At 45.4% G+C, this 22,087-nt stretch overlaps 1 protein-coding gene across 1 annotated transcript; it reads left to right on the top strand.

Moving 5' to 3' along the window:
- The first annotated feature begins 619 nt into the window (after positions 1–619).
- Positions 620–21,476, top strand: lrig3 (leucine-rich repeats and immunoglobulin-like domains 3). Its single transcript, XM_061070856.1, has 19 exons — positions 620–1,039; positions 5,079–5,150; positions 5,263–5,337; positions 11,546–11,680; positions 11,875–12,018; positions 12,360–12,503; positions 12,593–12,736; positions 13,780–13,923; positions 16,236–16,316; positions 16,430–16,501; positions 17,034–17,105; positions 18,073–18,236; positions 18,562–18,897; positions 19,006–19,287; positions 19,408–19,884; positions 19,973–20,131; positions 20,224–20,364; positions 20,491–20,745; positions 20,830–21,476. Exons 1-19 carry the CDS (start codon positions 861–863, stop codon positions 21,069–21,071), a joined length of 3,318 nt encoding a protein of 1,105 aa, XP_060926839.1. The 5' UTR covers positions 620–860; the 3' UTR covers positions 21,072–21,476.
- Positions 21,477–22,087: the final 611 nt, after the last annotated feature.

Below are 22,087 nucleotides of genomic sequence, written 5' to 3'. Positions count from 1 at the left end.
TACTCCTCTACCTCCTTGTCCTCCTCTTCCTCTCCCTCCTCCTCTCACTCTTACCCCTCTCCTTCTCTGGTTGTCGATATCTTCCATGTTCTCCATTGTTCATCAAACAAAACAGAGGCTGAAGGCACTTATATGCTGCAGTCCTGATTGCAAATTGCTCAACAGACCTGAATGTTTAGAGATTTGAGTATTTGTGTGTTGTAGGTTGATGCTTTGAGATTTTACTTGAGAAGTGTTTGCAACAACTGAACATTGTGTGTAGTGTTTTGACAACAAGGTGATGTGTAATTTACATCAGAGTGCAAAGAAGGAAAGTCAGAGTCTAATGAGATAAGGGAGTGTGAAGTAGTGCCAAATTGGGTCAAGCTATTGGTACATGAAGTGAATGTTGTGCAAATTGTGCCGAATTTTAGCTTTTTGTGTGTTAACAACTGAGAAAAACTGTAATTTCGAATATCTGATATCACACTTTGAAACCAGACACTCCCCTCACTATAGTTGCAGGCTCCAGCTCAGTGGACTGCATTTCCCAGGGTGCCCCTGTGTGGCCCCTCCCCCCCACATACCTCTGCTGTGCGCTCACGCTGCTCCGTGGGGATCCTGCTCTGCACCAGTTGCCCCAAGTTGCGCGGAGCTCGGCCACAAAAATAAAAGTTCCTACCCCGGGAATGGGCAGGTTCCACAGGAGCGCTTCCCTCTCACACCTCCAGCCCGCGATCCGGACCAGGGAGCGGATGTAAGGACCAGCACTTGGATCTGTTCTTTTCTTTCTTTTTGGAGTGATTTCTCACTTTGGATAAGTTGCGCTGCAGCTGAAGATCGACCCCCAGGACAGGGCTGTTGGTGCGGCCACCACAGAGATGTGTTCCTCCGCGGGGCTCACCGTGGGCTTGCTCCTGCTGCTGGCTCTGCACCGTGGATCCGCCGCGGACGCACGGACGTGTCCGCCTCCCTGCGCCTGCTTCGGGGAGCTGGTGGACTGCAGTCGCCTGAGAAGGGGCCAGGTTCCGCACACGATCCCGGAATGGACGGTTCAGCTGTGAGTCCCGTTAAAGAGCCCCCATGTGTTCCTTATCACTGTCATGGATCCTGTGTTTTACAATGATCGTTCATCTATTTTATCATCAAGTCACACCTTTGGGCTGGAAGAGCAACTAGGCTCAGATCAGTGTTTTCCCTCAACGCGGAGGGGGATGATCAACATTCCTGTAGTAGTGGAAATGGAACGGGCTGGAAACCACACCGAGAATTTGGTTTTCAGCAGGAAAACACGAGATAGACTTTGATTTAACTTCTCTGCTTCGTCTGAAGTGACTCAAAGTCAGGAACGTTCCCAGAAACCTGTGACAACCTCCCCCTGCCTCACTTGGCCCACTTGAGTCCTTAATCTAAAAGTCTTAATAGGTTTTGTTTATTGTGTTGGTTCCTGCAGTGTCATTGAGAAGGCCAGCAGGGAAGCCCCGTGTGTTTTTGCACATCGATGTGCTATTGTAGGCCTCTCCAATACCTCTTTATTAAGGTGTTAATGGTTCTTAACCATTCCCCCCCATGCAGGTATTCCACTGCAATCAGGCTTTGTGGAGTAAAAGTAGTGGAAGCACCAGCAGATACAAACTGTAACAGTAGTAATTGTGCTATTGCTTGTCGTCGTTGTTGTAGTAATTACAACGCTATTAGTGGTTCGTAAACTCCCAATTTCCTTCCAGGTTTCCCTTAGTTCACGCGGTTGCCAACTTGGGGCCGTCCACGATGTTCAGCATGGTTCCACAGAGGAGTTGTAGCCTTATTGTGCGTTTAGAGTGATTCAAGTTTGTGTCTCTGTTTTGGTTCAGTCTTCAGATTTTCATTTCACAGACCTCTGGGCCTTCAAAGCCATAAGAGCATAAATCAGATGAGGTCCCTGCACAGGAATGGGACTGTTTATGGAGTAATATCTCCATCACTGTGTTTGTCTGCTGCACCCCAAATACCAAACACAACTTTAACAGCATGTTCTTTACTGTGTTCTACTTTACAGATAATTATTCTCACCGGATTTTTTATTGCCCTGCATTTAGCTGGAGCTTTTTATTGTCCTGTGTCAGACTGTAGTGCTGGATTCAGTGCCTGGTTAAAGCCGCTGCTTCGCTGTTGAGTTTAGTTTTTCTCTTTTCTAAAATGTGCTGCTCTGGAAACTTGACGTTGCCAGTGAAAACAGACCCAGCCTGAGCCTCATAACCAAGGCCAGCCCACCGAGAAAAGAAAAAAAAGGTTCCACATGGGGGGAAAATTCTTTTCACTCTGGCATGCTAATTTACGAGTTGCTCTCCAGCACATCTTAAACCCCTCAAACCACCCGACCCTTTGTTTTCCAGCACCCCATTATTTCTGCTGAATTAGCAACCCCAGAGCCAGCGATGGTACTGATTAAGGAGGAGCGTGTAGGATTAGTTTGAAACAAACTAACTAAAAGAGGAAAAAAAGGGGGAAGGAGAAAGTAGGAGGGAGGAAAAAGGAGAGGAGCATGAAGGAGTAGGATTAAGTCATGAGTATCAGGGAAGCTGTTGAGGGAAACATATTTGATGCCATCTCAACCTTTTGGGTTTAAGAACAAGGCATGCCAGTAGTTTCAGGTTCAAAACAATTTGTGTACCAGGGTCAGAATCTTAAATGTTTAATTGATCGAGAACTTTGAGTCAGAGCATGACAACAAATGCTTCTTATAATGGTGATATATTGACTCCCTTATAATTTGACTAATACTTTAAGATAAATTTGATTGTTTTTGTAGATTTTAATACTTCATTCGACATACGACATTCTGGAGTTAGCTACAAACCTAAGAAATTATTTTTTTTTCAAAACTGGAACATTAACTGTTCTGGATTATCTTAAGAGTTCGAGTTTTGAGGAAAAAACACAATTATTTAAACAGGTAATGCTAAATGAAAAAGATAAGATAGCACCAAAAGAGTTTGACGATATCACAAAGTTTGATTGGTTTGGCTTTTCATTAGCTACTTATCTGATGTTGTGATAGCTATCTTGTAAAGTTATAGGAATGATAATAAAAAAGTATTGTTCCTCCCTTCAACAATAATATACATTATTTATCAAGTCAAAAACACAAATTCTATGTACGTGTTTACCACAGTTTGCTCTTTGACATTTCTTTTGGCTATTTTGACAAACTTGTCTATAAAATGCACATAGATCCACAAGGATGTAAACAAACATTAATTTAATTTTAAACTTAATTTCACATCCACTGTGTCCCATTGTTATCTGGTCTAAAGCATTGATGACAGCTCTAGTAGCCTGAAGAGTAGGTCATTCATTCACTTTTCAGCCTCTGATAAGAATGTTGTGCGGTACATTTTCACCAGAGCAGCAGATACAGGCTGGAGCCTGCACGCAGCCCTGTGTGTTATCTTGCTCCGTTCTCAGCCTGCTTTGTGAGGGAAGTGGAAGTGTCGGGCTACTCAGGGTTTATCTAGGGAGTATGATAGCGCACCTTTCCCTTATGGCCCGTAGTGCTGGAACTACAACAACAACAACACACAGCTGCTTGGAAAGAGACGGATGAGGATGTGGGGGGTTAGCGTTAGCAGGTTGAGTAAAACTCTGGTTGAGTGTTTCATCAAACTTTCCACCAAAGAACAAAAACAGGCCCCAGAAAATTCGACAGGGGTGTTTCAGATGTATGAAAGGCGTCCCTCTCGCTTTTCCTGGCATTGTGAATACATTACCAGTTGTTAGGTTCTTCCCCTCCTCCTAGAGCTCCTTGATGGATTCCAGATGAGGGAGGTGAGGAGGAGGGGTAGGGGGGTGTAAAAAAAAATGTCTGGCAACACAGCGTTGATGGCGCACAGCAGCGTCCATAGCTCCGCCACTTTATGGCACACACGGTTCAGTTTCTTGCCAGACTCCTTGGGCTAGTTTTCAGGCTTCTTGACAAAACAGGCAGCAAAGGCAAGAATCCCCCCCCCCCCCCCCCCCATGAGCTTCAGTCCAGAAAGAGACCAGGTTCCATCAAGAAAGAGTCAGGCCAGGATCTGAAGGGAGATTCAGACAAAAACAAAACATACACCAAAGTCGATCAGGAACTACGCAAGACTGAAACAGGCAATCAGCAAACACGGCCCCTCAAAAAATGCACAAAATAATCATCAACCTTTTAACATCAAAGCACAAATAATGGCTAATCAATACAGGGTTGGTTTTAGTTTGAAAGTGGTGAATTTGGGCCGAGCATTGGCCAGAACGGAAACCTCGACTCTGGCGCTTTTATCGACTTCCCTCGCCAGCATCCGGCCTCCTTTCATCGCGAAAGAATCTCGCCCCTCAATAACTTATCAGCTTGTCTGTTTTGGCTTTGCCTCTCAGCGGAGGCCTGGATATAAAGGGAGCTGTTCTGGCATGGCCGTGCTCTTCTGTGTTATGAAGAAGGAATGAAAAGCCAACACCAGACCTTTAACTCGAAACCCCCCCAAAATAGCCATTTTTGGGCTTGAATGGGAAAGCAGTTTGTTTTGGAACTTTTTTGTTGTTGATTTCAGATGTTAGTCACGCAGAATCAGTGCCTGGCTCTGATGTTTCTCAGAAAGACTTTGAAGGATAGCATTCTGAAAAGTTTGTTTCAGAGGTTAGACCTGGAAATAAATGTAGTTTGAAACCAAAGTCTCTCCAAGTCGTAAAATGTTGTCATTCAACCAAAATAAGAAGCAGTTAAATTACTTTTTAAAGAGTTTATTAAAAGACTGAGGTACTGATTCTGGACTTGAAAGGTTCTGAAACTGCATTCAATTTTTCTCTTGCGTTTTCTGTTTTATGCGATAAATTGGTAATAAATCTTGTCCTTGCCTAACTTCATTTCATCATCATTATCGATCTTGCAACATTTCTCTGAACCCTACGGTTTATTAACAGCGACTTTTCTTTGATCCACTTCCTGTTCACAGTGTGAAAGCACAATAACACAGAGAATTTGTGTGTCATTATGTTTGTTGTGTTTACCTAAATGGGACACTGCAGCAATAGAAGACTGTTGTGCTTGGTGTGTACTTTTCCCTAACTTTCTGTTCTTTTTTCTTCTACAGGGACCTGAGCCATAACAAATTGCAGGTGCTCGACAGCAATTTGTTTTCCAGACTACAACATCTAAGTGAAATGTGAGTATGCTCTTTGTTCTCAGTGCTTTGTAAAGTAAAGACAGGATCCTAACAAACAGCTCCCAGTGTCCTACATGTTACCAACCCATTTATTTTTTCTCTTTGTTTACAGAAAGCTAAACCACAATGAGCTTGAGGCAATACCAGATTTGGGCCCTTACGCTTCAAACATCACAACGCTCATTCTGTAAGTAAACCACCTCTTCATTTTGATTAACACCTCTCTGGACTCTCCTGAGAGTCCTTGCCCGGCCTGGACGGTCTTTCTCTGCCAGGGCTGTCATTGCTGGTTAAAGTAGTGAGCTGGGAAGTGGTTCCTCCCCCGTCATTCCCTCTAGAGAGCAACCCTTTTGGCCGAGCCGGTTCCCAGACAGGGTAGTCAGAGCCATGGCAGCCGGCCCCAGACGGGTCACGTGTTGGAAGACAAATGCCATCAACAGAAATGGAAAAGATTTTTTTTGTGTTGGCTTATGCTGCCGTTGGTGTATTTTTAACCTTGAGGGAGTGACGTGATGCTGCATAGAGAGAAATCCGTCGTGTAAAACGAATTAAGTCCAAATTTGGGGATTTTTTTATGCTGCTGGTTTAGAGTAAGGATTACATGGCTCTGTGTGCTCCTCTATGGGACTCAGAAAGTCAAAATGGCCCCATGGTTGTTTCTTTAAACACCTACAAATTTGATAATATCTTGAGCTGTCCCCTTAAAGAAGCCAAGCACTCAAATATTTCTTTGTTCCAATGCTTGACTTTGCTGATATGTAAGAAAAACAACGTACTTGTCATATTACGTTACAATCAGTCTTCAACCAGAAGAGGCTTTGGAACACTGGTGGCCAATACGTGCCTTAGGAACAACACCAGATATTAGTGTGTGAAACCTCAACAATTTTGTTTGTTTTCTGTGGCTTGCCTCTCCAAAACCGAGCAATGTGAAGTTATTGTGTAAGAATGTATCCGTCTCCTGGCTGGATGAGATGCACTCCTCATCAAGCCCTGACACGACGCTCCACAGCAGCCGCGGGGCCTGCAGCCTTCAGTCGCTGGCAATTTGTTTGCACGTTTAGCACAGGACTGTCACCTCCAGCTACAAGTGTCATCAGAGGAAGATGGGTAGGATGACTCGGTTTCAGCCAAGCGTTTTACACCTGGGCTGCCATATTTCACTGCGTGTTTTGAGGCGTACCTCTGCGAGTTATCGGGCTGCACCTTATTTGTTCCAAAACACCTAGCGGGAAAAGCCTAGAAAGAGTTCAAACACTCGTCTGTCACAACGTCTATTTGTATTGTCCACGCAAACTTGAGCAATTCTGGGATAAAGTGCAGGGTCCAGTTTTTCTATTTGATTTGAGGATCATGCTCGGGTTGGTTAACCAAAAGTTGTTTTGTCTATGTTTACTTGACTTTAACCCACTCCAGACCGTGACTTTTAATAAGTGCAGAACACAGTAGTCACAGGGCAATAATAATGCTCAGTAAAAAAGTATAGGAAATGCTCTTTTTCAGCAAAATCTCCATTCAGGGCAAAATACTACAGCATGTTACCTTTGAACCAAAGCCACTGACCACAATTGGAAGTTGTGGGATAATAGTAAATATACAAATACAGTCTGCAGTGTGGGTTCATAAAATGGGTTACATGGAAATTGCGGCCTACTTGCTCTACTAGCAAACAGCAATTCAATTAAATTTGTATAGCGCCAAATCATAATATACATTATCTCAAAGCACTTTACATTGAAGGTCAAGACCATAAATTGAGTTTAGAGAGAAACCCATACAGTTCCCACAAAGAACATTAGCAACAACTAACTTTGTGGCGCAGTAAAAGCACCTGAATGCACTTATTGCTGCTTATTTTTTTAGATGAATAAATATGTTATTTAAGGTGGCATGTTATATATTTGTTATATGTTGTTTCAATTAACTGTTTAATCGAGATACGTGTGAGGTACAGGATGATATAAAATGCAGACAGTGGCTTATTTTGTTTCAAAAAGCTCTCTGGAGCCGAAGATGGAGAAGAAACTGATATTCACACTCGCTCTCACTCACACTGCTGGTGTTGGCCGCCGCTGCCGTCTTTCCTCAGATTAAGCGACGTAGTGAGATTTTTCTCTCCTGTGGAACATTTTTCCAGCATTTCTCTCCCTCCTTCAGTTTCTCCGAGCTGGGAGGGTAGTAAAGGAGAAAAAAAGACCTCGGGGTATCGAATACCACTTATTCAAACAGCCAGTCAGACATAGCGGCAGCTCTCTCCGACTTCTTTGACCTCGCAGCTCCGAGTAAAAACAAACGGCAATAACCCTGCAGCTGGTAGTAATTGAGTCGTGATCATCTTAATTAATTGAACAATTTCCCAGGAATTTATAGAGGGGGTAAACCCCACCGCTGCTAAATCCCTCCGCCTGTGTTCAGGGGGGTTGAACAAATGACCTGGAGATTCCAGGTCTGATTAGATATAGGAGGATGTAAACCTCTTGGTATGTCCATGGAAATTGGGACCTTGTGGAAGATGAGAAATACAAACCCAAACAGTAGCAATTATAGTTATTATGCATGACATTTTATTATGAATACAGCGTGTGTTGTGAAAAGACACACTATTGCTGCAAGTGATGAATCTTATTATTATTTGATGGGTAGTTTTGATTTCCAGAAACCCTAAGGTGTACAATGACATACAAAACAGAAAGATGAACCTTTAGCATTTCTTTGCTTAATAATATATCAAATCTAGCCCTAATTAATCGGCAATCCATTCATCAATTGTTTTTTTAAGCCTTAATGTCAAGTTTTTGGTGCCTTCAAACTTTTTTGTTCTTCAGAGAAGAACCTGGTATTTAGTACAACAAGGAAAAGCTGGTCGGACATAGAATAGAGCGCCACCTACAGATACATTGTGTGATTAACAGATAATCTCTTGAGAGCTACATCGCAGACTTGCACTTACTCGCAAAGAAGAATGCACACTAATAAAAATGACACATTTTAACGCAGATGCATTTTTAACCTGCATCAACATGCGTTTTTAAGTATTGTAGGCAAACAGAAATGCGTTTGAAGACTTTTACGGCTCAATTGTATGTAGAGTTCCTCCAGTTCACACGTGCATTCGATCTGTGCTTCTCTCCAATCCTACGAGTGAGTCGACGTGATGAGATGATCAACCATTAGAGTGAGATATGTGCAGGGATTAATATGGCGTCTCGACAGCAAACGCAGCCCTGGTTTTCATTACAGGCGCCACTGCGTAGAGGGGGGAGTCATCCGATGGCTTCTCAAAACTCTGTTCTTTTTCCAATAGGAAATACCACACACACGGACGCACCACCGCACATATGCATGCGCACACACACACACACTCTCTAGGAGCAAGACGGTTTTAGAAAAAGCCACTTTCCATTTAAAGAACTTCGCCCATTAAAAGAATTAGATGCTGCTCGGTGGACAACAACAACGACAAACAACACCGAACTGAATTCTGGGATTTGATTTAACAACGTGACTCTTCAGTGTATAAATGTGGTCAGTTTGATGGTGGTTGAGAGCAACTGGCAGGTACGTGCTTGTGTGAAACCATCATCGTGTCGGTGTAATAAAAAAAAATACTGCCTCATCTGCACTTATTACGCTCTTATGGACTCAAGGTCTCAAAATTTGGACAGAAAACACTTGCAGATGAAGAGTTAAGTCATATTTTTTTGTTGATGTTGAAAACCATCCAACCAGAGCGGTATACTGACTTCTTATGCAGAAGAGACATTTTCCAAGCCGGTGATCCCATTGGCCGAGCAGCGTTCCTTCAGTCTCTCTCAGCCACTCGACCCTGTTTAATGAGAACATATGTCATCAATGCCTTTGGCTGCTATTGACACTTGCCTGGCCCCCGATCGACTCCCACCGACAGCGGCAGAGCCCAACGGCCACAGTTGTAATGGCTCCATAATCACATTATCTGATGGCAAACTGGATGAACAAATTTGAAGTGTGCGTAATTAAAGTGCACAATGCGGGGATTGTTTGTGTGTGGACAAGACAAGAGGAGGACTCACGAAGGGGACGTGCAGATGTCCAGATGAGAGGGACAAAGGAGGGACAGTCGGGTTCGCCATGTGCAGGCCGAGCTTTTGCAACTGTCCGGCCATACAGTTCCACACAGTTTACTGAGCCCAATATTTTTTTATCGGACTATAAGTCAAATTATATCTGAGGGAGTAGTTCCTGATACCCTCCAGCAGACAAACTTCAGGGTCAGTCTCCTCGTTCTAGGCAGGAAGTGCACACCAGCCCCTCTCTCTCTCTCTCTCTCTCTCCCTGTGGCTCCACTTTCCCCCCTGAGAGAAACTGGAAAGACTGGTTCTTTCTCACCGGGCGGCCCTCCTTCTCTCAGCGACCAGTCAGGGGAACATGGAAACTGAGATACAGGTGGTGTGCAGCGCTTTTGTCCGGGACCTGGAGGCCGTGGTGCGTGGAGAGCCCTCTGCAAATCTCCACACAAAAGCGCTGCCTGTGCCGGTTCTATTGGAGACAAAGAGCCGATGTATTTTTTCGGAACCATATTTTAGTGTCTGTCACGTTTTAAGCTGCTGAAAACACCTGTATGGTGAAAACACACAGGGATTCTGGCCTCATCATTGAACAGACTTTCCAACTGGACTGATCTTACACCAAACTCCTTGTACTTATATACAAATTTAATCCAGCTAATTTTAAAGCCTATGTTATAAGATCCCAAATTTGACACTTTTTGTAGCTTCTGCCCCCCCCCAGCCTATTCTCTGTCCCTGGCACTGCACCAACTTTGACTCGAGCCTCAGGTACAGAGACATGCTCTGGCGGGTTTTATTCCAGCGTTGCCCCACAGTCTGCAGCCCGCCCTCCATTTTGGGCCTGTGTTGAATGGCGAATCTCGTCTTGTGTCAGACGATTACCTAAACGTGCTGCACTCTCCAGATGGAGAACCGTGTTTCTGTATAAAATAGACTGTATACACCAGCAGTCAGCACATGTGGAAAACTGACTCTGGGTGTTACGGCACGGTGTTTGGAATCAGTGAGACATCTTGATTTCACAGCAGTGCGGTGCCACGCTGTCTCTGACTCAGGTGGACGCAGGGCATAGAAAAATCTGAGATCAAGATGAGACTCACCGGTAGTGTTGGCAACATGATACAAACAACCATGTACTTTTTTCTATATGATATAAATCATTCATCCTTTTTTACCTGTACTTTTCTTTGTTATCTTAATGTTATGAAAACAACAGTCTTGAAAGGTGTAAGTCATGGATTCACTCCAGAATTTCAAATTTCATGGAATTCATGGCCAGAACCAAATCAAATATTTTAAGTATATTCTAGTTTGGTCAATAAAATGCAAAAAGAAAAGCAATTAAGAAACTGGATTTCTTCCAATAGTTTTAAGCAGTCAACCCAGATAGTATCAATTTATTAGTATGGAAGTAAAACAGACGGAAAACTGAAAACATGCTGAAACATGGGAATGTTTGGTACATTTGCCTGAGAAATTAAAAAATCAATTATCGAACTAGTTGATTTTTGTTATGTAAAGAATCTCCTCAGCTCTGTTCATGACAGCTGCCACTCTCCCTTCTCAGCCGGCACCGTGACTGACAGATTCCAACAATTAAATATTAATGACACCACATCCCAAATTAAACATGCATTATAAAACTGTCGACACTGCTTGTTTTCATGTGCTGTTGGAAAATGAATCAGAAAAACTAACACAGTTCTGGTCAGTAAGGTGTAGCGCGGGGGGGGGGGGCTGCAACCATCGGCATGAATACTGAAAACGAGGTCTGTAGTCTGGTGCATTGGAGGGAATTCCTGCCTCCCCCTCCCTCACGCTCTCACTCTCTCTCTACGGCCGAGTCTCATGCACAAAGAGGGCACTGTACAAACTCTGTTTATAACTAAGCAGTCCCTGCACTGCAATTTAGGAGGCGTGCAGCTCAGGAAATTGCTGGCCTCTGCCGAGGCATGCTTTCACTGAGGGAATGGTATTCATCAGCCAAGTAATTGGCAGGTTACCTTTTTAAATACCTTGTTAGTAATTACCTTATAAACAAAATAACACATTTCTTAACCAAAGATTGTTTGGACTTTGTGTGAAGAGCAGCGGCACTGATCACACCGAACAATTTGTGAAATATGCTCCTAGCCTCAGCAGGAGAAAAGGAACTATGACACAGCTTCACGTTGGGTGGTAAGTTTTTGATTCGCAAGCGCGTGAGAGTTCGTCATTTTTTAATACCGAAGGCTAATTGAGGGCCTTGACTGTTTGAGTATCTGGAAACATGAAACTGGTGCGCGCCACTAGTCAAATACACAGTATTTTTGTCATTTATTGGAGCGGTGCTGTCTGTGTTTTCAGAGCAAACAACAGGATCACCAGGATCTCTGTGGAGCAGCTCCGGCCCTTCCTCGCTCTGGAAACGCTCGACCTCAGCTACAACAACATTGTGGATATAAAGGCCAGCTCCTTCCCTGCTCTGCCCCTCAAGAACCTGTGAGTGTCAACATCTCTGTTTGTGTCTTTTCTGTTTGGTTCTTTATGTACGTGAAGGAGAATGGAAAACAGAACATTTCCAATCAGTCATTTGAATCATGTGCAGGACACAACGCACTCAAACTGAAATGCAGTTTTTTAATTCTGTCTATATGTTTTTAAATCAACCTTACACCTGAATGTTTCTGCCTCAGGTTCCTCAACAACAATCGGATCTCCTCGCTGGAGACGGGCTGTTTCACCAACCTGTCCAGCAGCCTGCAGGTTCTCCGGCTCAACCGCAATCGCCTCTCCTCCATCCCAGCCAAGATCTTCCAGCTGCCCAACCTCCAGCATCTGTAAGCTCGCTGCATTCGCGTATTTCCATTTCAAGCCAGGACTTTTTCCAGGGAAACAATTATTTTCGCATTTTGTGTCGTAATTCAGATTCTCTACGGTTTATGAAGTTATTAAGCAAGTTTTTATTATGTGCTAATAGACATTGTGGCTTCGAAAGCTGATGACATACTTTGATAAAATCACTAGAATGGCACTGTTGTGGCAGACTTGAATTAAGGTTTTTAAGATTGTCTGCTGGTGATTTGCTTGTGCTACCTATGCAAAGCATCTCCGTAAACTTCCTCTTTTGACGTCTCCTTCCTCGTGTCCTGACGCTGAGTGTTTGCTGTGTGTGTTTCAGAGACCTGAGCAGGAACCGGGTTCGCAGGGTGGAGGGCCTGACGTTCCACGGTCTGCACGCGCTCAGCTCCCTCAAGATGCAGAGGAACGGCCTCAGTCGCCTGATGGACGGAGCCTTCTGGGGCCTCAGCAACATGGAAGTCCTGTAAGTATTATTTCGAAATGATGTACAGGTCAGGTTCTGCTTCTTCCAAATCTGGTATAAAGTCTCATTTTGTACGTGTGGTCCTGCAGGCAGCTGGACTACAACAACCTGACGGAGGTGAGCAAGGGCTGGCTGTACGGCCTGCTGACTCTGCAGCAGCTCCACCTCGGCCACAACGCCATCAGCAGGATCCGACCTGACGCCTGGGAGTTCTGCCAGAAACTCAGCGAGCTGTGAGTCCACCTATTTAGTTTTTTCTCCCCCTTCACCGGCGCCCTCTTTCTTTCTTCTCCCCCCTCCTTCTTGTTATTCCCACCTCACTTTCCATTCACATCCTGAACTCCCAACACTTTTCTGTCGCCCTCTCCTCCTCTCTGGCACTCCCGGCTGCCCTTTCTCACACTCCAGTTCCTCCCGTCACCAATCCCCACGTCCACACACACAAACACACACAGACAAAACACTGTCTCTTATGCTCGGCCAGTCAGTGCCAACATTAAAGCACTGCCAAAATATTACACACCCGTTTGCCTCCTTTCTGCTCGGCTGTCACTTCAGCCAAAACATCGACCTCCGGAAGTCCCACTTATTATGTCCTATTGGAAATTTCATTATCATTTGCAGTTTTCTTCCATTGTAAAAACAAAAAAAGATATAACGCTCAAACTTGATTTCCCACCCATCTACAAACATTCCTTTGAAGAGATTGAATTTCCTTTGTTGTGGCCGTTGTTTACAGCAGCGGTCGGCTCGGCGTTTGCCGTGTCTGGAGCGTTTTTCACAGAGAGGTTGTTGTTCTTTTCCCCTCGCGCCGCTCGCTCTTATCACATCAACCTGAGCGTAGCCGCCCAACAAGCCGCCCATGGGGCAGGGAACGGGTCCAGCTATCTGATGGCTCCTCATCTGAGTTTACTTTAAAACCCGCTCCGAATAGTTTGTTTCGGGATTTCAGAAAATGTGATTTTTCTCAAACAGTTTTGAAGTCAAATTTTTTGGGGCTTCCAGACGGTTTGGTGATTTCATAAATTTTTTTTTCCTGCATACACTTCCAATAGAGGAAGGACAACAATCTGTTTCACAACATTTAACACCAGAATTTGGATATAGTCTCGTTTTCCGGAGGCAAATGGTGGGCGATGTCTTTAGAGGACGATGCCGGAGGAGGTGTGAGAAATTAGGCCCTGGTGATTCTTGTGCGTGTTTGGGAGTTTTCCAGGCCTCCAGGCTTCCAGGGCCCCGTTCTCATGTTGTTGTGTTGTCTGTATCTGTTCCACAGCAACCTCTCCTCCAACCATCTGTCCAGGCTGGAGGAGTCCAGCTTCGTCGGCCTCAGCCTGCTGGACGAGCTCCACATCGGAAACAACCGCGTGAGCTTCATCGCAGACGGAGCTTTCCGAGGCCTCTCCAACCTGCAGGCGCTGTAAGTGAAATTCAATGTGTTTTTAAGAACACCTCATTCTTTAGAAGACGAGAAGGGTCCGTGTCCAACACACTGGGAGGTGAAATGAACACGTTGATGGGAGCATTCACTGGAGTTCGCAAATTCTCCACTGAACTCAGGAGATTTTCCGCAGTTTCTCCACTCAGCTACCTCCTTTGTGTGAACGCAAATGCCGACTGAGAGCCTCCGGACTCTCTGCCGATCTCTTGAGAACACAGCAGGGGATCCCGACTGGATTCACTGAGAGTGTGATCTCCGCAGCAGAATTGATACGTTATGTCCTATCTCTGCACCCCCCTCACCTGAATTCTGCTGAGAATGTGTTGCTGTTGTGAACGCGTCTGAGCAGTGAATATCATGGGAGCTGTACGTGTGTGATTGTCCCACTGCCGTAAAAGTCGGGACCCAGTTCTCCAGAGATCCTCCGCAGGACCCGTCTGAAAACGACTTCAGTCAGTACATAAGCTGCTTTAAAAGGAAATATAATACCACTGTGGACATTGATGGGTTACCCTAAAATACACAATCTAATAATAAGCTGACCAAAATACCAAACATATAAAAACATACCAAACTGTTCATTTGAAGCTTTTGCGGAGCAAGCTTTTTGTCGTCAGCGTTCCAGCATTACAACATGAACATAAAATGTACGTATGAATCCATGAGTGCTCGGCAGGCCGCTGGGTCGGCCCCTCCCAGCCTCTTTAAACCCACCTTCACCATCCATCCTCCGCCTGAGTGGAAATATCCTGCCTGATTTGTTTTGGGGATGTGAAATAGATTAGTGTGTTGAGGTCTCTCCACACACATAAAAAAAAACCTCTGCTACACAACCCCGACCTCAACAACCCCCCCACCCCCAACTCTCCCCTGACTCCACCCAAGCCCCCCTAACACACACACACACATGCTCACCCATCCCCCCCCTTTCCCACAGAGGGACTTCAGAACATTTCCCCTGGTTGGGATTGTTTTAACTGGAACCAAATGTGAGCTGTGCTGCTGAGGTCACCGTAGGGCAGGTGTGCAGCTCGGTGGACATGGATTGCCTCAGGGCTCCTAACCTGCCACCCCAACCCCCACTCCCCCACATTGACATACACCGCTCAGCAATCTCGATCGGCCATAGCCAGGCATGTCGAGGAGGAAAACAGTTGGAAAGCATTTCACCAGCTTAAAGGTCGAAGCAAGCAATTTCTCTGGGAATATATTTTGGCTTCTTTCTTTATTCTGATACTGCATTTGTAGTTGTTTGGTGTATTTTTCTTCAAGCGGTGAGCAGAATAAATGTCAAGATATTTTTGCCCTGATGACCACAGGAAGAAATCTATAGCAATAGATCTATAGCAGACAGGACCCGCGGGTAAAGTCTGGTGAGCTGGATACAGGTTTACCAGCAGTTTGCCTTTCACACAGCGAGAGGTTCTTTGCACAGACACGTTCACAACAGCAACAAAGGAGGAGGATGTGCAGAGTTCAGTGCATGTATGAGAGCGGCTTATGAGGCAATGGTCTCACATACAGAAATGTTGCAGTGGCGAACCTGTGCGAGTGAGGGTGGATAAAACATTCGCTTCCTGTGTCAAAGCAAATCCCACCGTGGCTTTGCGTGGAGTTCAACTTTGACCCGCATGGTTAGCTTTGCATTTGTGTATGTACGACCATGCTCCAATACACAGAGAGTTTTCTGTACCCACATTAGTAGAAAGTAAACTGACTTAATTAACAAGCAAACGTTCGCCAGTTGTACCCGCTGCTCCTACATTTAAACTTATCCTCAATAAAACATAAGTGGTTTCTTCAATATAACAGTTTGCACCAGACTCGTTTTTACATAGAGGAAATGATGCATCTTCTTCATAGATAATCCACAGATAATAATCGCAGATGTATTATGTATTTAATGGTGGATTTAAGATCTGTGGTCTAATTTCCTTTTAGGGTAACCCACATGCATGTTTGACTTGCACGCAGAGTATATTTATCCCAACAAAAAATTAAGTTCAAAAATGCAGCACACATGTTGTATTGCCCCACTTCCTTGTAAAACTTTTCTTTCTTCCAATGCAAAAGAGAGAAAGCCGTTGCAGACTTTTAGAAGTGCCGCAAAGGCCGAGAAGGAACTTCCTGTGAGGCATGGAACCGCCTTGAATATAATTTTAAAGTCTCAAACATTTTTCCCCCTCTCGCAAAAACGTAAAGCCGCATAAAGTTTTATTAACATCGCGAGCGCAGTTGTTGTTTGGGTGTGGATTCTTTACAGTGCGGTCTCTCTTTGTTTCCTCTGAAAGGGACCTTCAAAATAATGAAATCTCCTGGACCATCGAGGACATGAATGGGCCTTTCTCTGCTTTGGACAACCTGAAAAAACTGTGAGTTCACATCCAGCGTCATGTTTGACTTAATGCAACACACGAACATAATAAAGGTGGTGGAGAAAAATAAAGTTTGAAACTGATGCAACGACGTTTGTCCCTCTTCTCAGGTTTCTGCAGGGGAACCAGATCCGCTCGGTGACCAAGAAGTCTTTCTCAGGCCTGGACGCGCTGCAGCACCTGTGAGTCCACCTCGTGTTTCACTGATTGTTTCCAAAAGTCGTGGCTGTAAACTAAGCAGGGTGAATCACACCGAGACACAGGGGCTGTTTGTTCGAGCCGTGCACCCAGACCGTCTTCTCCCAGTCCTCCGCTTTGATGTGGAATCAAGGAAAAACTCTTGCCATTAGTATCTTTACATGTGTGCCAGACTATATCGATCACCAAGACGCGAGGAGTGTGTGTGTGTGTGTGTACGTGTGTGTGTGTACGTGTGTGTGTGTGTACAACAGCTGCATTTGATTCTAATTAGAGTTTTTTCCCAGCCGTTGCCAGAGCTCAAAGCAGCCCGGAGTCGGGCCTCTCTTGATTAACGCAGCAAACTGCTGCCCAGACTTTTATTGTTCTGGAGCGCAGGCCCTCTTTTTCTTCTTTCAATTGAAGTTTTTGTAGCCTTCACTCCATACGGCTGATGTTGGCAAAAAAATATATTCCAACCCCCCCCCCCAAGGATCTTATCCAGTCCTAATTCCTTTTTTCTCTTCTCCTCCACAGAGATTTGAGCAATAACGCCATCATGTCCATTCAAGCGAACGCCTTCTCGCAGATGAAGAACCTGCAGGAGCTGTAAGTGTGATCATGTTCAAGGACGGTTTAGGTTAGAGCTGTAGTTTTGATGTGGGACAGAACACCAGGTGAAAGTCATTATGGTCTGCTGGGAAAGTGGTGCACCGAACAGAACGCACTGCAGTGTTAATGTGAGCGGGTTCAGTTTCCTTTGTCTCCATTGAGACAACTGAGGGAGACAACTGAGGGAGGGAGAGTCTACAGCAACAAGCAATGTGAGGGAATCTTTACCTAGAAGTTTGGAAAGGCTGCTGCCCTCGTTTTAGTTTCAAAACTCTGAAGCAGCATTTTGTCTGGACAGGCAGAAACAGAGATGTTTGGAAAGGATGATGAAGACGCTCACATGCATTTGCTGATTAGGTCTTATCAGGGAAACAACCTCAGAATCCACATCATCTACCACTAAAGAAGGCAACATGAATAACCGATAACAAGTGTTGTTGACTCTGATGTCTTTGCTAACAACTGTTGTGCAGTTAAATTCTGCATTTTATAATGATACAACTGCTTACATGCTTAGCAGACAAGCTATTGTTAATGCAATCATGCCCAGTGTACATGAGTGGTCAGTGTTTTATTATGTAAAATGCAGTTTTCAAACTAAAACGTTGTAGTACGTATGTAGCCTCTAGGGACTGATTGTTTATTACATACATCTATAAATAATTATGTACATATAGTATCTGAGGGGATTGTGACTCATTTTAACACTGTTTGAGTGAATGTTTTTTAATTTGAATTAAACCTTTCTGTATCAGCCTCAGCTGATTTAATGGGAAAAATTCACAAAATGTAATTAATGCATGACAGGATTAGTCTGGATATGGTTTTGCATTCATCAAACCCTCCTGTGTTGATCCCTCTGTTTTCCACGTTCACAAACCATGCGAAATATCACAGCCAACTCTTTGGAATAATACTGCCGCAGTGTGAATTGAACGTTTCTGGTATCTCCTCCCCTGGGCAGGCGTCTGAACACCTCCAGCCTGCTGTGCGACTGCCAGCTGAAGTGGCTTCCCATCTGGGTGGCAGAGCAAACCTTCCTGCCCTGCGTCAACGCCAGCTGCGCCCACCCGCAAATGCTGAAAGGCAGGAGCGTGTTTGCCGTCAGCCAGGACGAGTTTGTGTGTGGTGAGTGATGCATTCACTCGGTGGAACTCTACTTTACACACACACACACACACATACTGTAATGCCTCAAAAACAGACATTATACCAAGTCAATTTTTTCCATTTACAAACTGACCCAGATTGTTCAGAATTTTTCTTCCCTGACTCCTGGAGGAACTAATGAGCCTCATGAGGGAAACATTATGGAAATTTACTAAGTTTTCAGCTGTCCTGGTGACTCTTACATAGAACTAACTAGAACATAAATCACGGCAGTTCTGCCAACGAGATGTAGACCTAAAGACATTAAAACAAGATTTTAAATGTCTGCTCTTGTTTTTTGCAGATGATTTCCCAAAACCTCAGATCACCGTTCAGCCCGAGACCCAGTCCGCCCTCAAGGAAACCAACGTGACGTTCATCTGCTCGGCGGCCAGCTCCAGCGACTCCCCCATGACCTTCGCCTGGAAGAAAGACAATGAGGTCCTAAACGACGCAGAGATCCACAACCAGGCCCACCTGCGAGTGCAAGGAGGATCAGGGGGTGAGACGGAAGTGACGGAGTATACGACCACCCTGCAGCTCCGTACCGTGGAGTTCTCCAGCGAGGGAAAATACCAGTGCATCATCTCCAACCACTTTGGATCGTCGTACTCCACCAAGGCCCGGCTCACTGTCAACAGTAAGCTTGGTTGGGAGAATCCAACCTTTTGGCATACGTCTTTGTCTCAACGGTCCTTAAAGTGCCCGTCAAAGTCTATGATTCTTAAATGATCTTTTCTACTTCCAGTGTTGCCGTCCTTCACCAAGATGCCCATGGACTTGAGTATTCGTGCCGGAGCGACAGCCAGACTGGAATGTGCGGCTGTGGGTCACCCTTCCCCTCAGATCGCCTGGCAGAAAGACGGAGGTACTGATTTTCCTGCCGCCCGTGAACGCCGCATGCACGTCATGCCGGAGGACGACGTCTTTTTCATAGTGGATGTCAAGACAGAGGATATCGGCGTTTACAGCTGCACAGCCCAGAACACAGCGGGAGCCATTTCTGCAAACGCTACACTTACTGTGCTAGGTGAGAAACACCGCTATCATAGCAGATTCTACAAGGGACTGAATGAGGACTAAATAAACCTTTACGCTCACTTTTCTTCTCATGCTTATCGCTTTTTTGTTGCGTCTTTCCCTCTGACAGAAACACCCTCCTTCCTGAGGCCGCTCATGGATCGCACTGTGGCCAAGGGCGAAACCGCCGTCCTCCAGTGCATTGCCGGCGGCAGCCCTCCCCCGAGGTTGAACTGGACCAAAGACGACAGCCCCTTGGTGGTGACAGAGCGCCACTTTTTTGCCGCCGCCAACCAGCTCCTCATCATCGTGGACGCAGCAGAGGCTGACGTGGGGAAGTACACCTGCGAGATGTCAAACGCGCTGGGCACAGAGAGGGGCAATGTTCGACTGGCAGTCATATCCAACCCCAACTGCGACCCCGGCGTGCAGGGAGGCATGGGGGTCGGCGCCGTGGGTGGGGCCGGATCGGACGTCGATGGCTGGACCACAGTGGGAATCGTAATCATAGCGGTGGTGTGCTGCGTGGTGGGCACTTCGCTAGTTTGGGTGGTGATCATCTACCACACCCGACGACGGAACGAGGACTGCAGCGTCACCAACACAGGTGAGGTCACCATGCCTCTCTGTGACACACGTTCGGTTATCCATACAAATGAAAGGCTTCGATATAATTTGATGCCTTTCTCCTCCAGATGAGACCAACCTGCCTGCAGACATCCCCAGTTACCTGTCCTCCCAGGGCACGCTGGCTGACCGACAGGACGGCTACATCCCGTCAGAGAGCGGCAGCAGTCACCAGTACATGCCGTCGTCCCTCAGTGGCTTCTACCTGCAGCAGAAAGACATGAACGGTAAACACCTGCCCTTTCTTCTTTGGCCTTAGACTGAATCCTGCTGCAGCTTCACATTATTTATACAGCAAACTGTTCTTTCACCCATACAGGTCTTTGTCAGCTGGATACGGGAAGTGAAGCGGACTTGGAGGCGGCCATCGATCCTCTGCTCTGCCACTATCAAGGACCAATAGGCTCGTTGCTTCGCAGAGACAACATGTACGCCACGGACCCGTCAGAGGGCTTCACAGGTCGGTACAGCTCCTTTTGCTCAATGTTCCCTCAATATTTATTCTACTGATAATGACGAACATCTGATGTCTCTGGAAATTGTCTCTCATTTTGAATAAGGGACTAAAGAGTTTCTGTTTCTTCAGGTTGTTCCATCGACCAAAGGCCTGCATGCATTGACGCCTACAGCAGTAGCTTGCCCAGTTCTAAAAGGAGGGACTACTTCCTGTCTGAGCATTTTGACGTCTGCTCCTCGACGGTCCTGATGCAGCTCCCCAGTGCCGGCCTCCATCACGGCCCCTCCCACCAGCCGAGCGACCGCCGACCATCCACGGAGGAGGAAGACGTGAGCGACTACGGCCGACCTCACGAGTGCCTCTCGCCCTGCAACACCTTCATGGGTAGGTCTAGAGTGAATCCGTTTTCAAAACTTCAACACTTTTTATCCGTGCTTTTGTTTGACTTCTACTTGCGCATCTCTCTAGGAACATTTGGGAAAGCTCCCTGGAGGCCTCAGCAGGACCTGTACACGGGCTGCGACCCGCCATCAGCGCCACATGATGCAATGACGCCACATGAGAACCCTTACACGGCACCTGACTTCGATTCAGACCAAGAAGAGAGCAGCCTCAGCAGGGACTCGTCGTCAGAGCAGGGCAGCAGCGTGTACGAACATCCGTTTGACTGCAGGACTGATCCCTTGCCACAGCGCAGAACCAGCACTTAGCGGAGTGATGCTCCAGCTGGATCTCGTTTTTCATGAAGAGGACGACCAAAAAAACTCAATGAAATTTCTACCTCACTGAACGGACACTTTTGCAATAAGGACTCCTCAAATGTGCAAAGAGTGAATGTAACGGACGATTTCCGGTTCCTACAGAAAAAGAACCAGGAACATATTAACAGCTGTTCTTTAAGGACACTGTTTAATGACATAGATGAATATATACATTTTTTATATAAAGTTTATTATATTTTGTAAATTGTACATAAACAGATTACATTATTTTTGCTTACCTTTTGTGTACGAGTATTTTGCGCCCTGCCTATTCAGTTATTCCAGCTTTGAATGAAGCAATGTGTTGCACATGTGTAAACAATAAAAACACCTTGATGTGTGCTGCTACATTCATCTCAGTGCCCCCCCGAGTCTTCAGTGATGTTACTGTCAGGATCATGCAGGAGATGTGTTAGTAACTGGTGATGTGGACTCAACTCAAGGGAACTGCTATCATAAATGGTTGAATATGCTGCTACTTATGGTAATAATACTTTTAAAACAGCTAATTGATTTTTTTCTAGCAAGGAGAATAATTTGGAACTCAAATGCTATTATACACACAATACTGGGTCATCGTTGCTCACAGCAAGCTCCTCTCACACATGCTCATCTACAGTCAGACCACTACACACATCACAGGTGTATCAGTCTTTCTTATTCACAGCACTCTGCTAATGATCAACAATCAGTCTTTTCATCATTGTGAGGCACAACATCTCAATCCAACTTTCTCTCCTGTGTGATCTCTCAGTGCTGGAATGAGAAGAACTCACAAAAAAAATTGCTTGGAACTGATTCAAGTTATTTTGCAAACAAAAGGAAAAAATGGACAAACAAATTTGTTTAGACAGTTATGTGAATTCCAGCAGTTGAAAGCTAGTTCTGTCCGAACCTGGACCCGACTTCTCCTGGGTTTACTGTGACGTGGATTGTTCCTTCTATAATCTACCAAATGAATAATT

The sequence above is a fragment of the Limanda limanda genome, chromosome 1 (assembly GCF_963576545.1).
Source record: "Limanda limanda chromosome 1, fLimLim1.1, whole genome shotgun sequence".
NCBI classification, from domain to species: Eukaryota; Metazoa; Chordata; class Actinopteri; order Pleuronectiformes; family Pleuronectidae; genus Limanda; species Limanda limanda.
The sequence above is the reverse complement of the archived record's forward strand: the minus strand, read 5'-3'. Positions and strand labels throughout refer to the sequence as shown.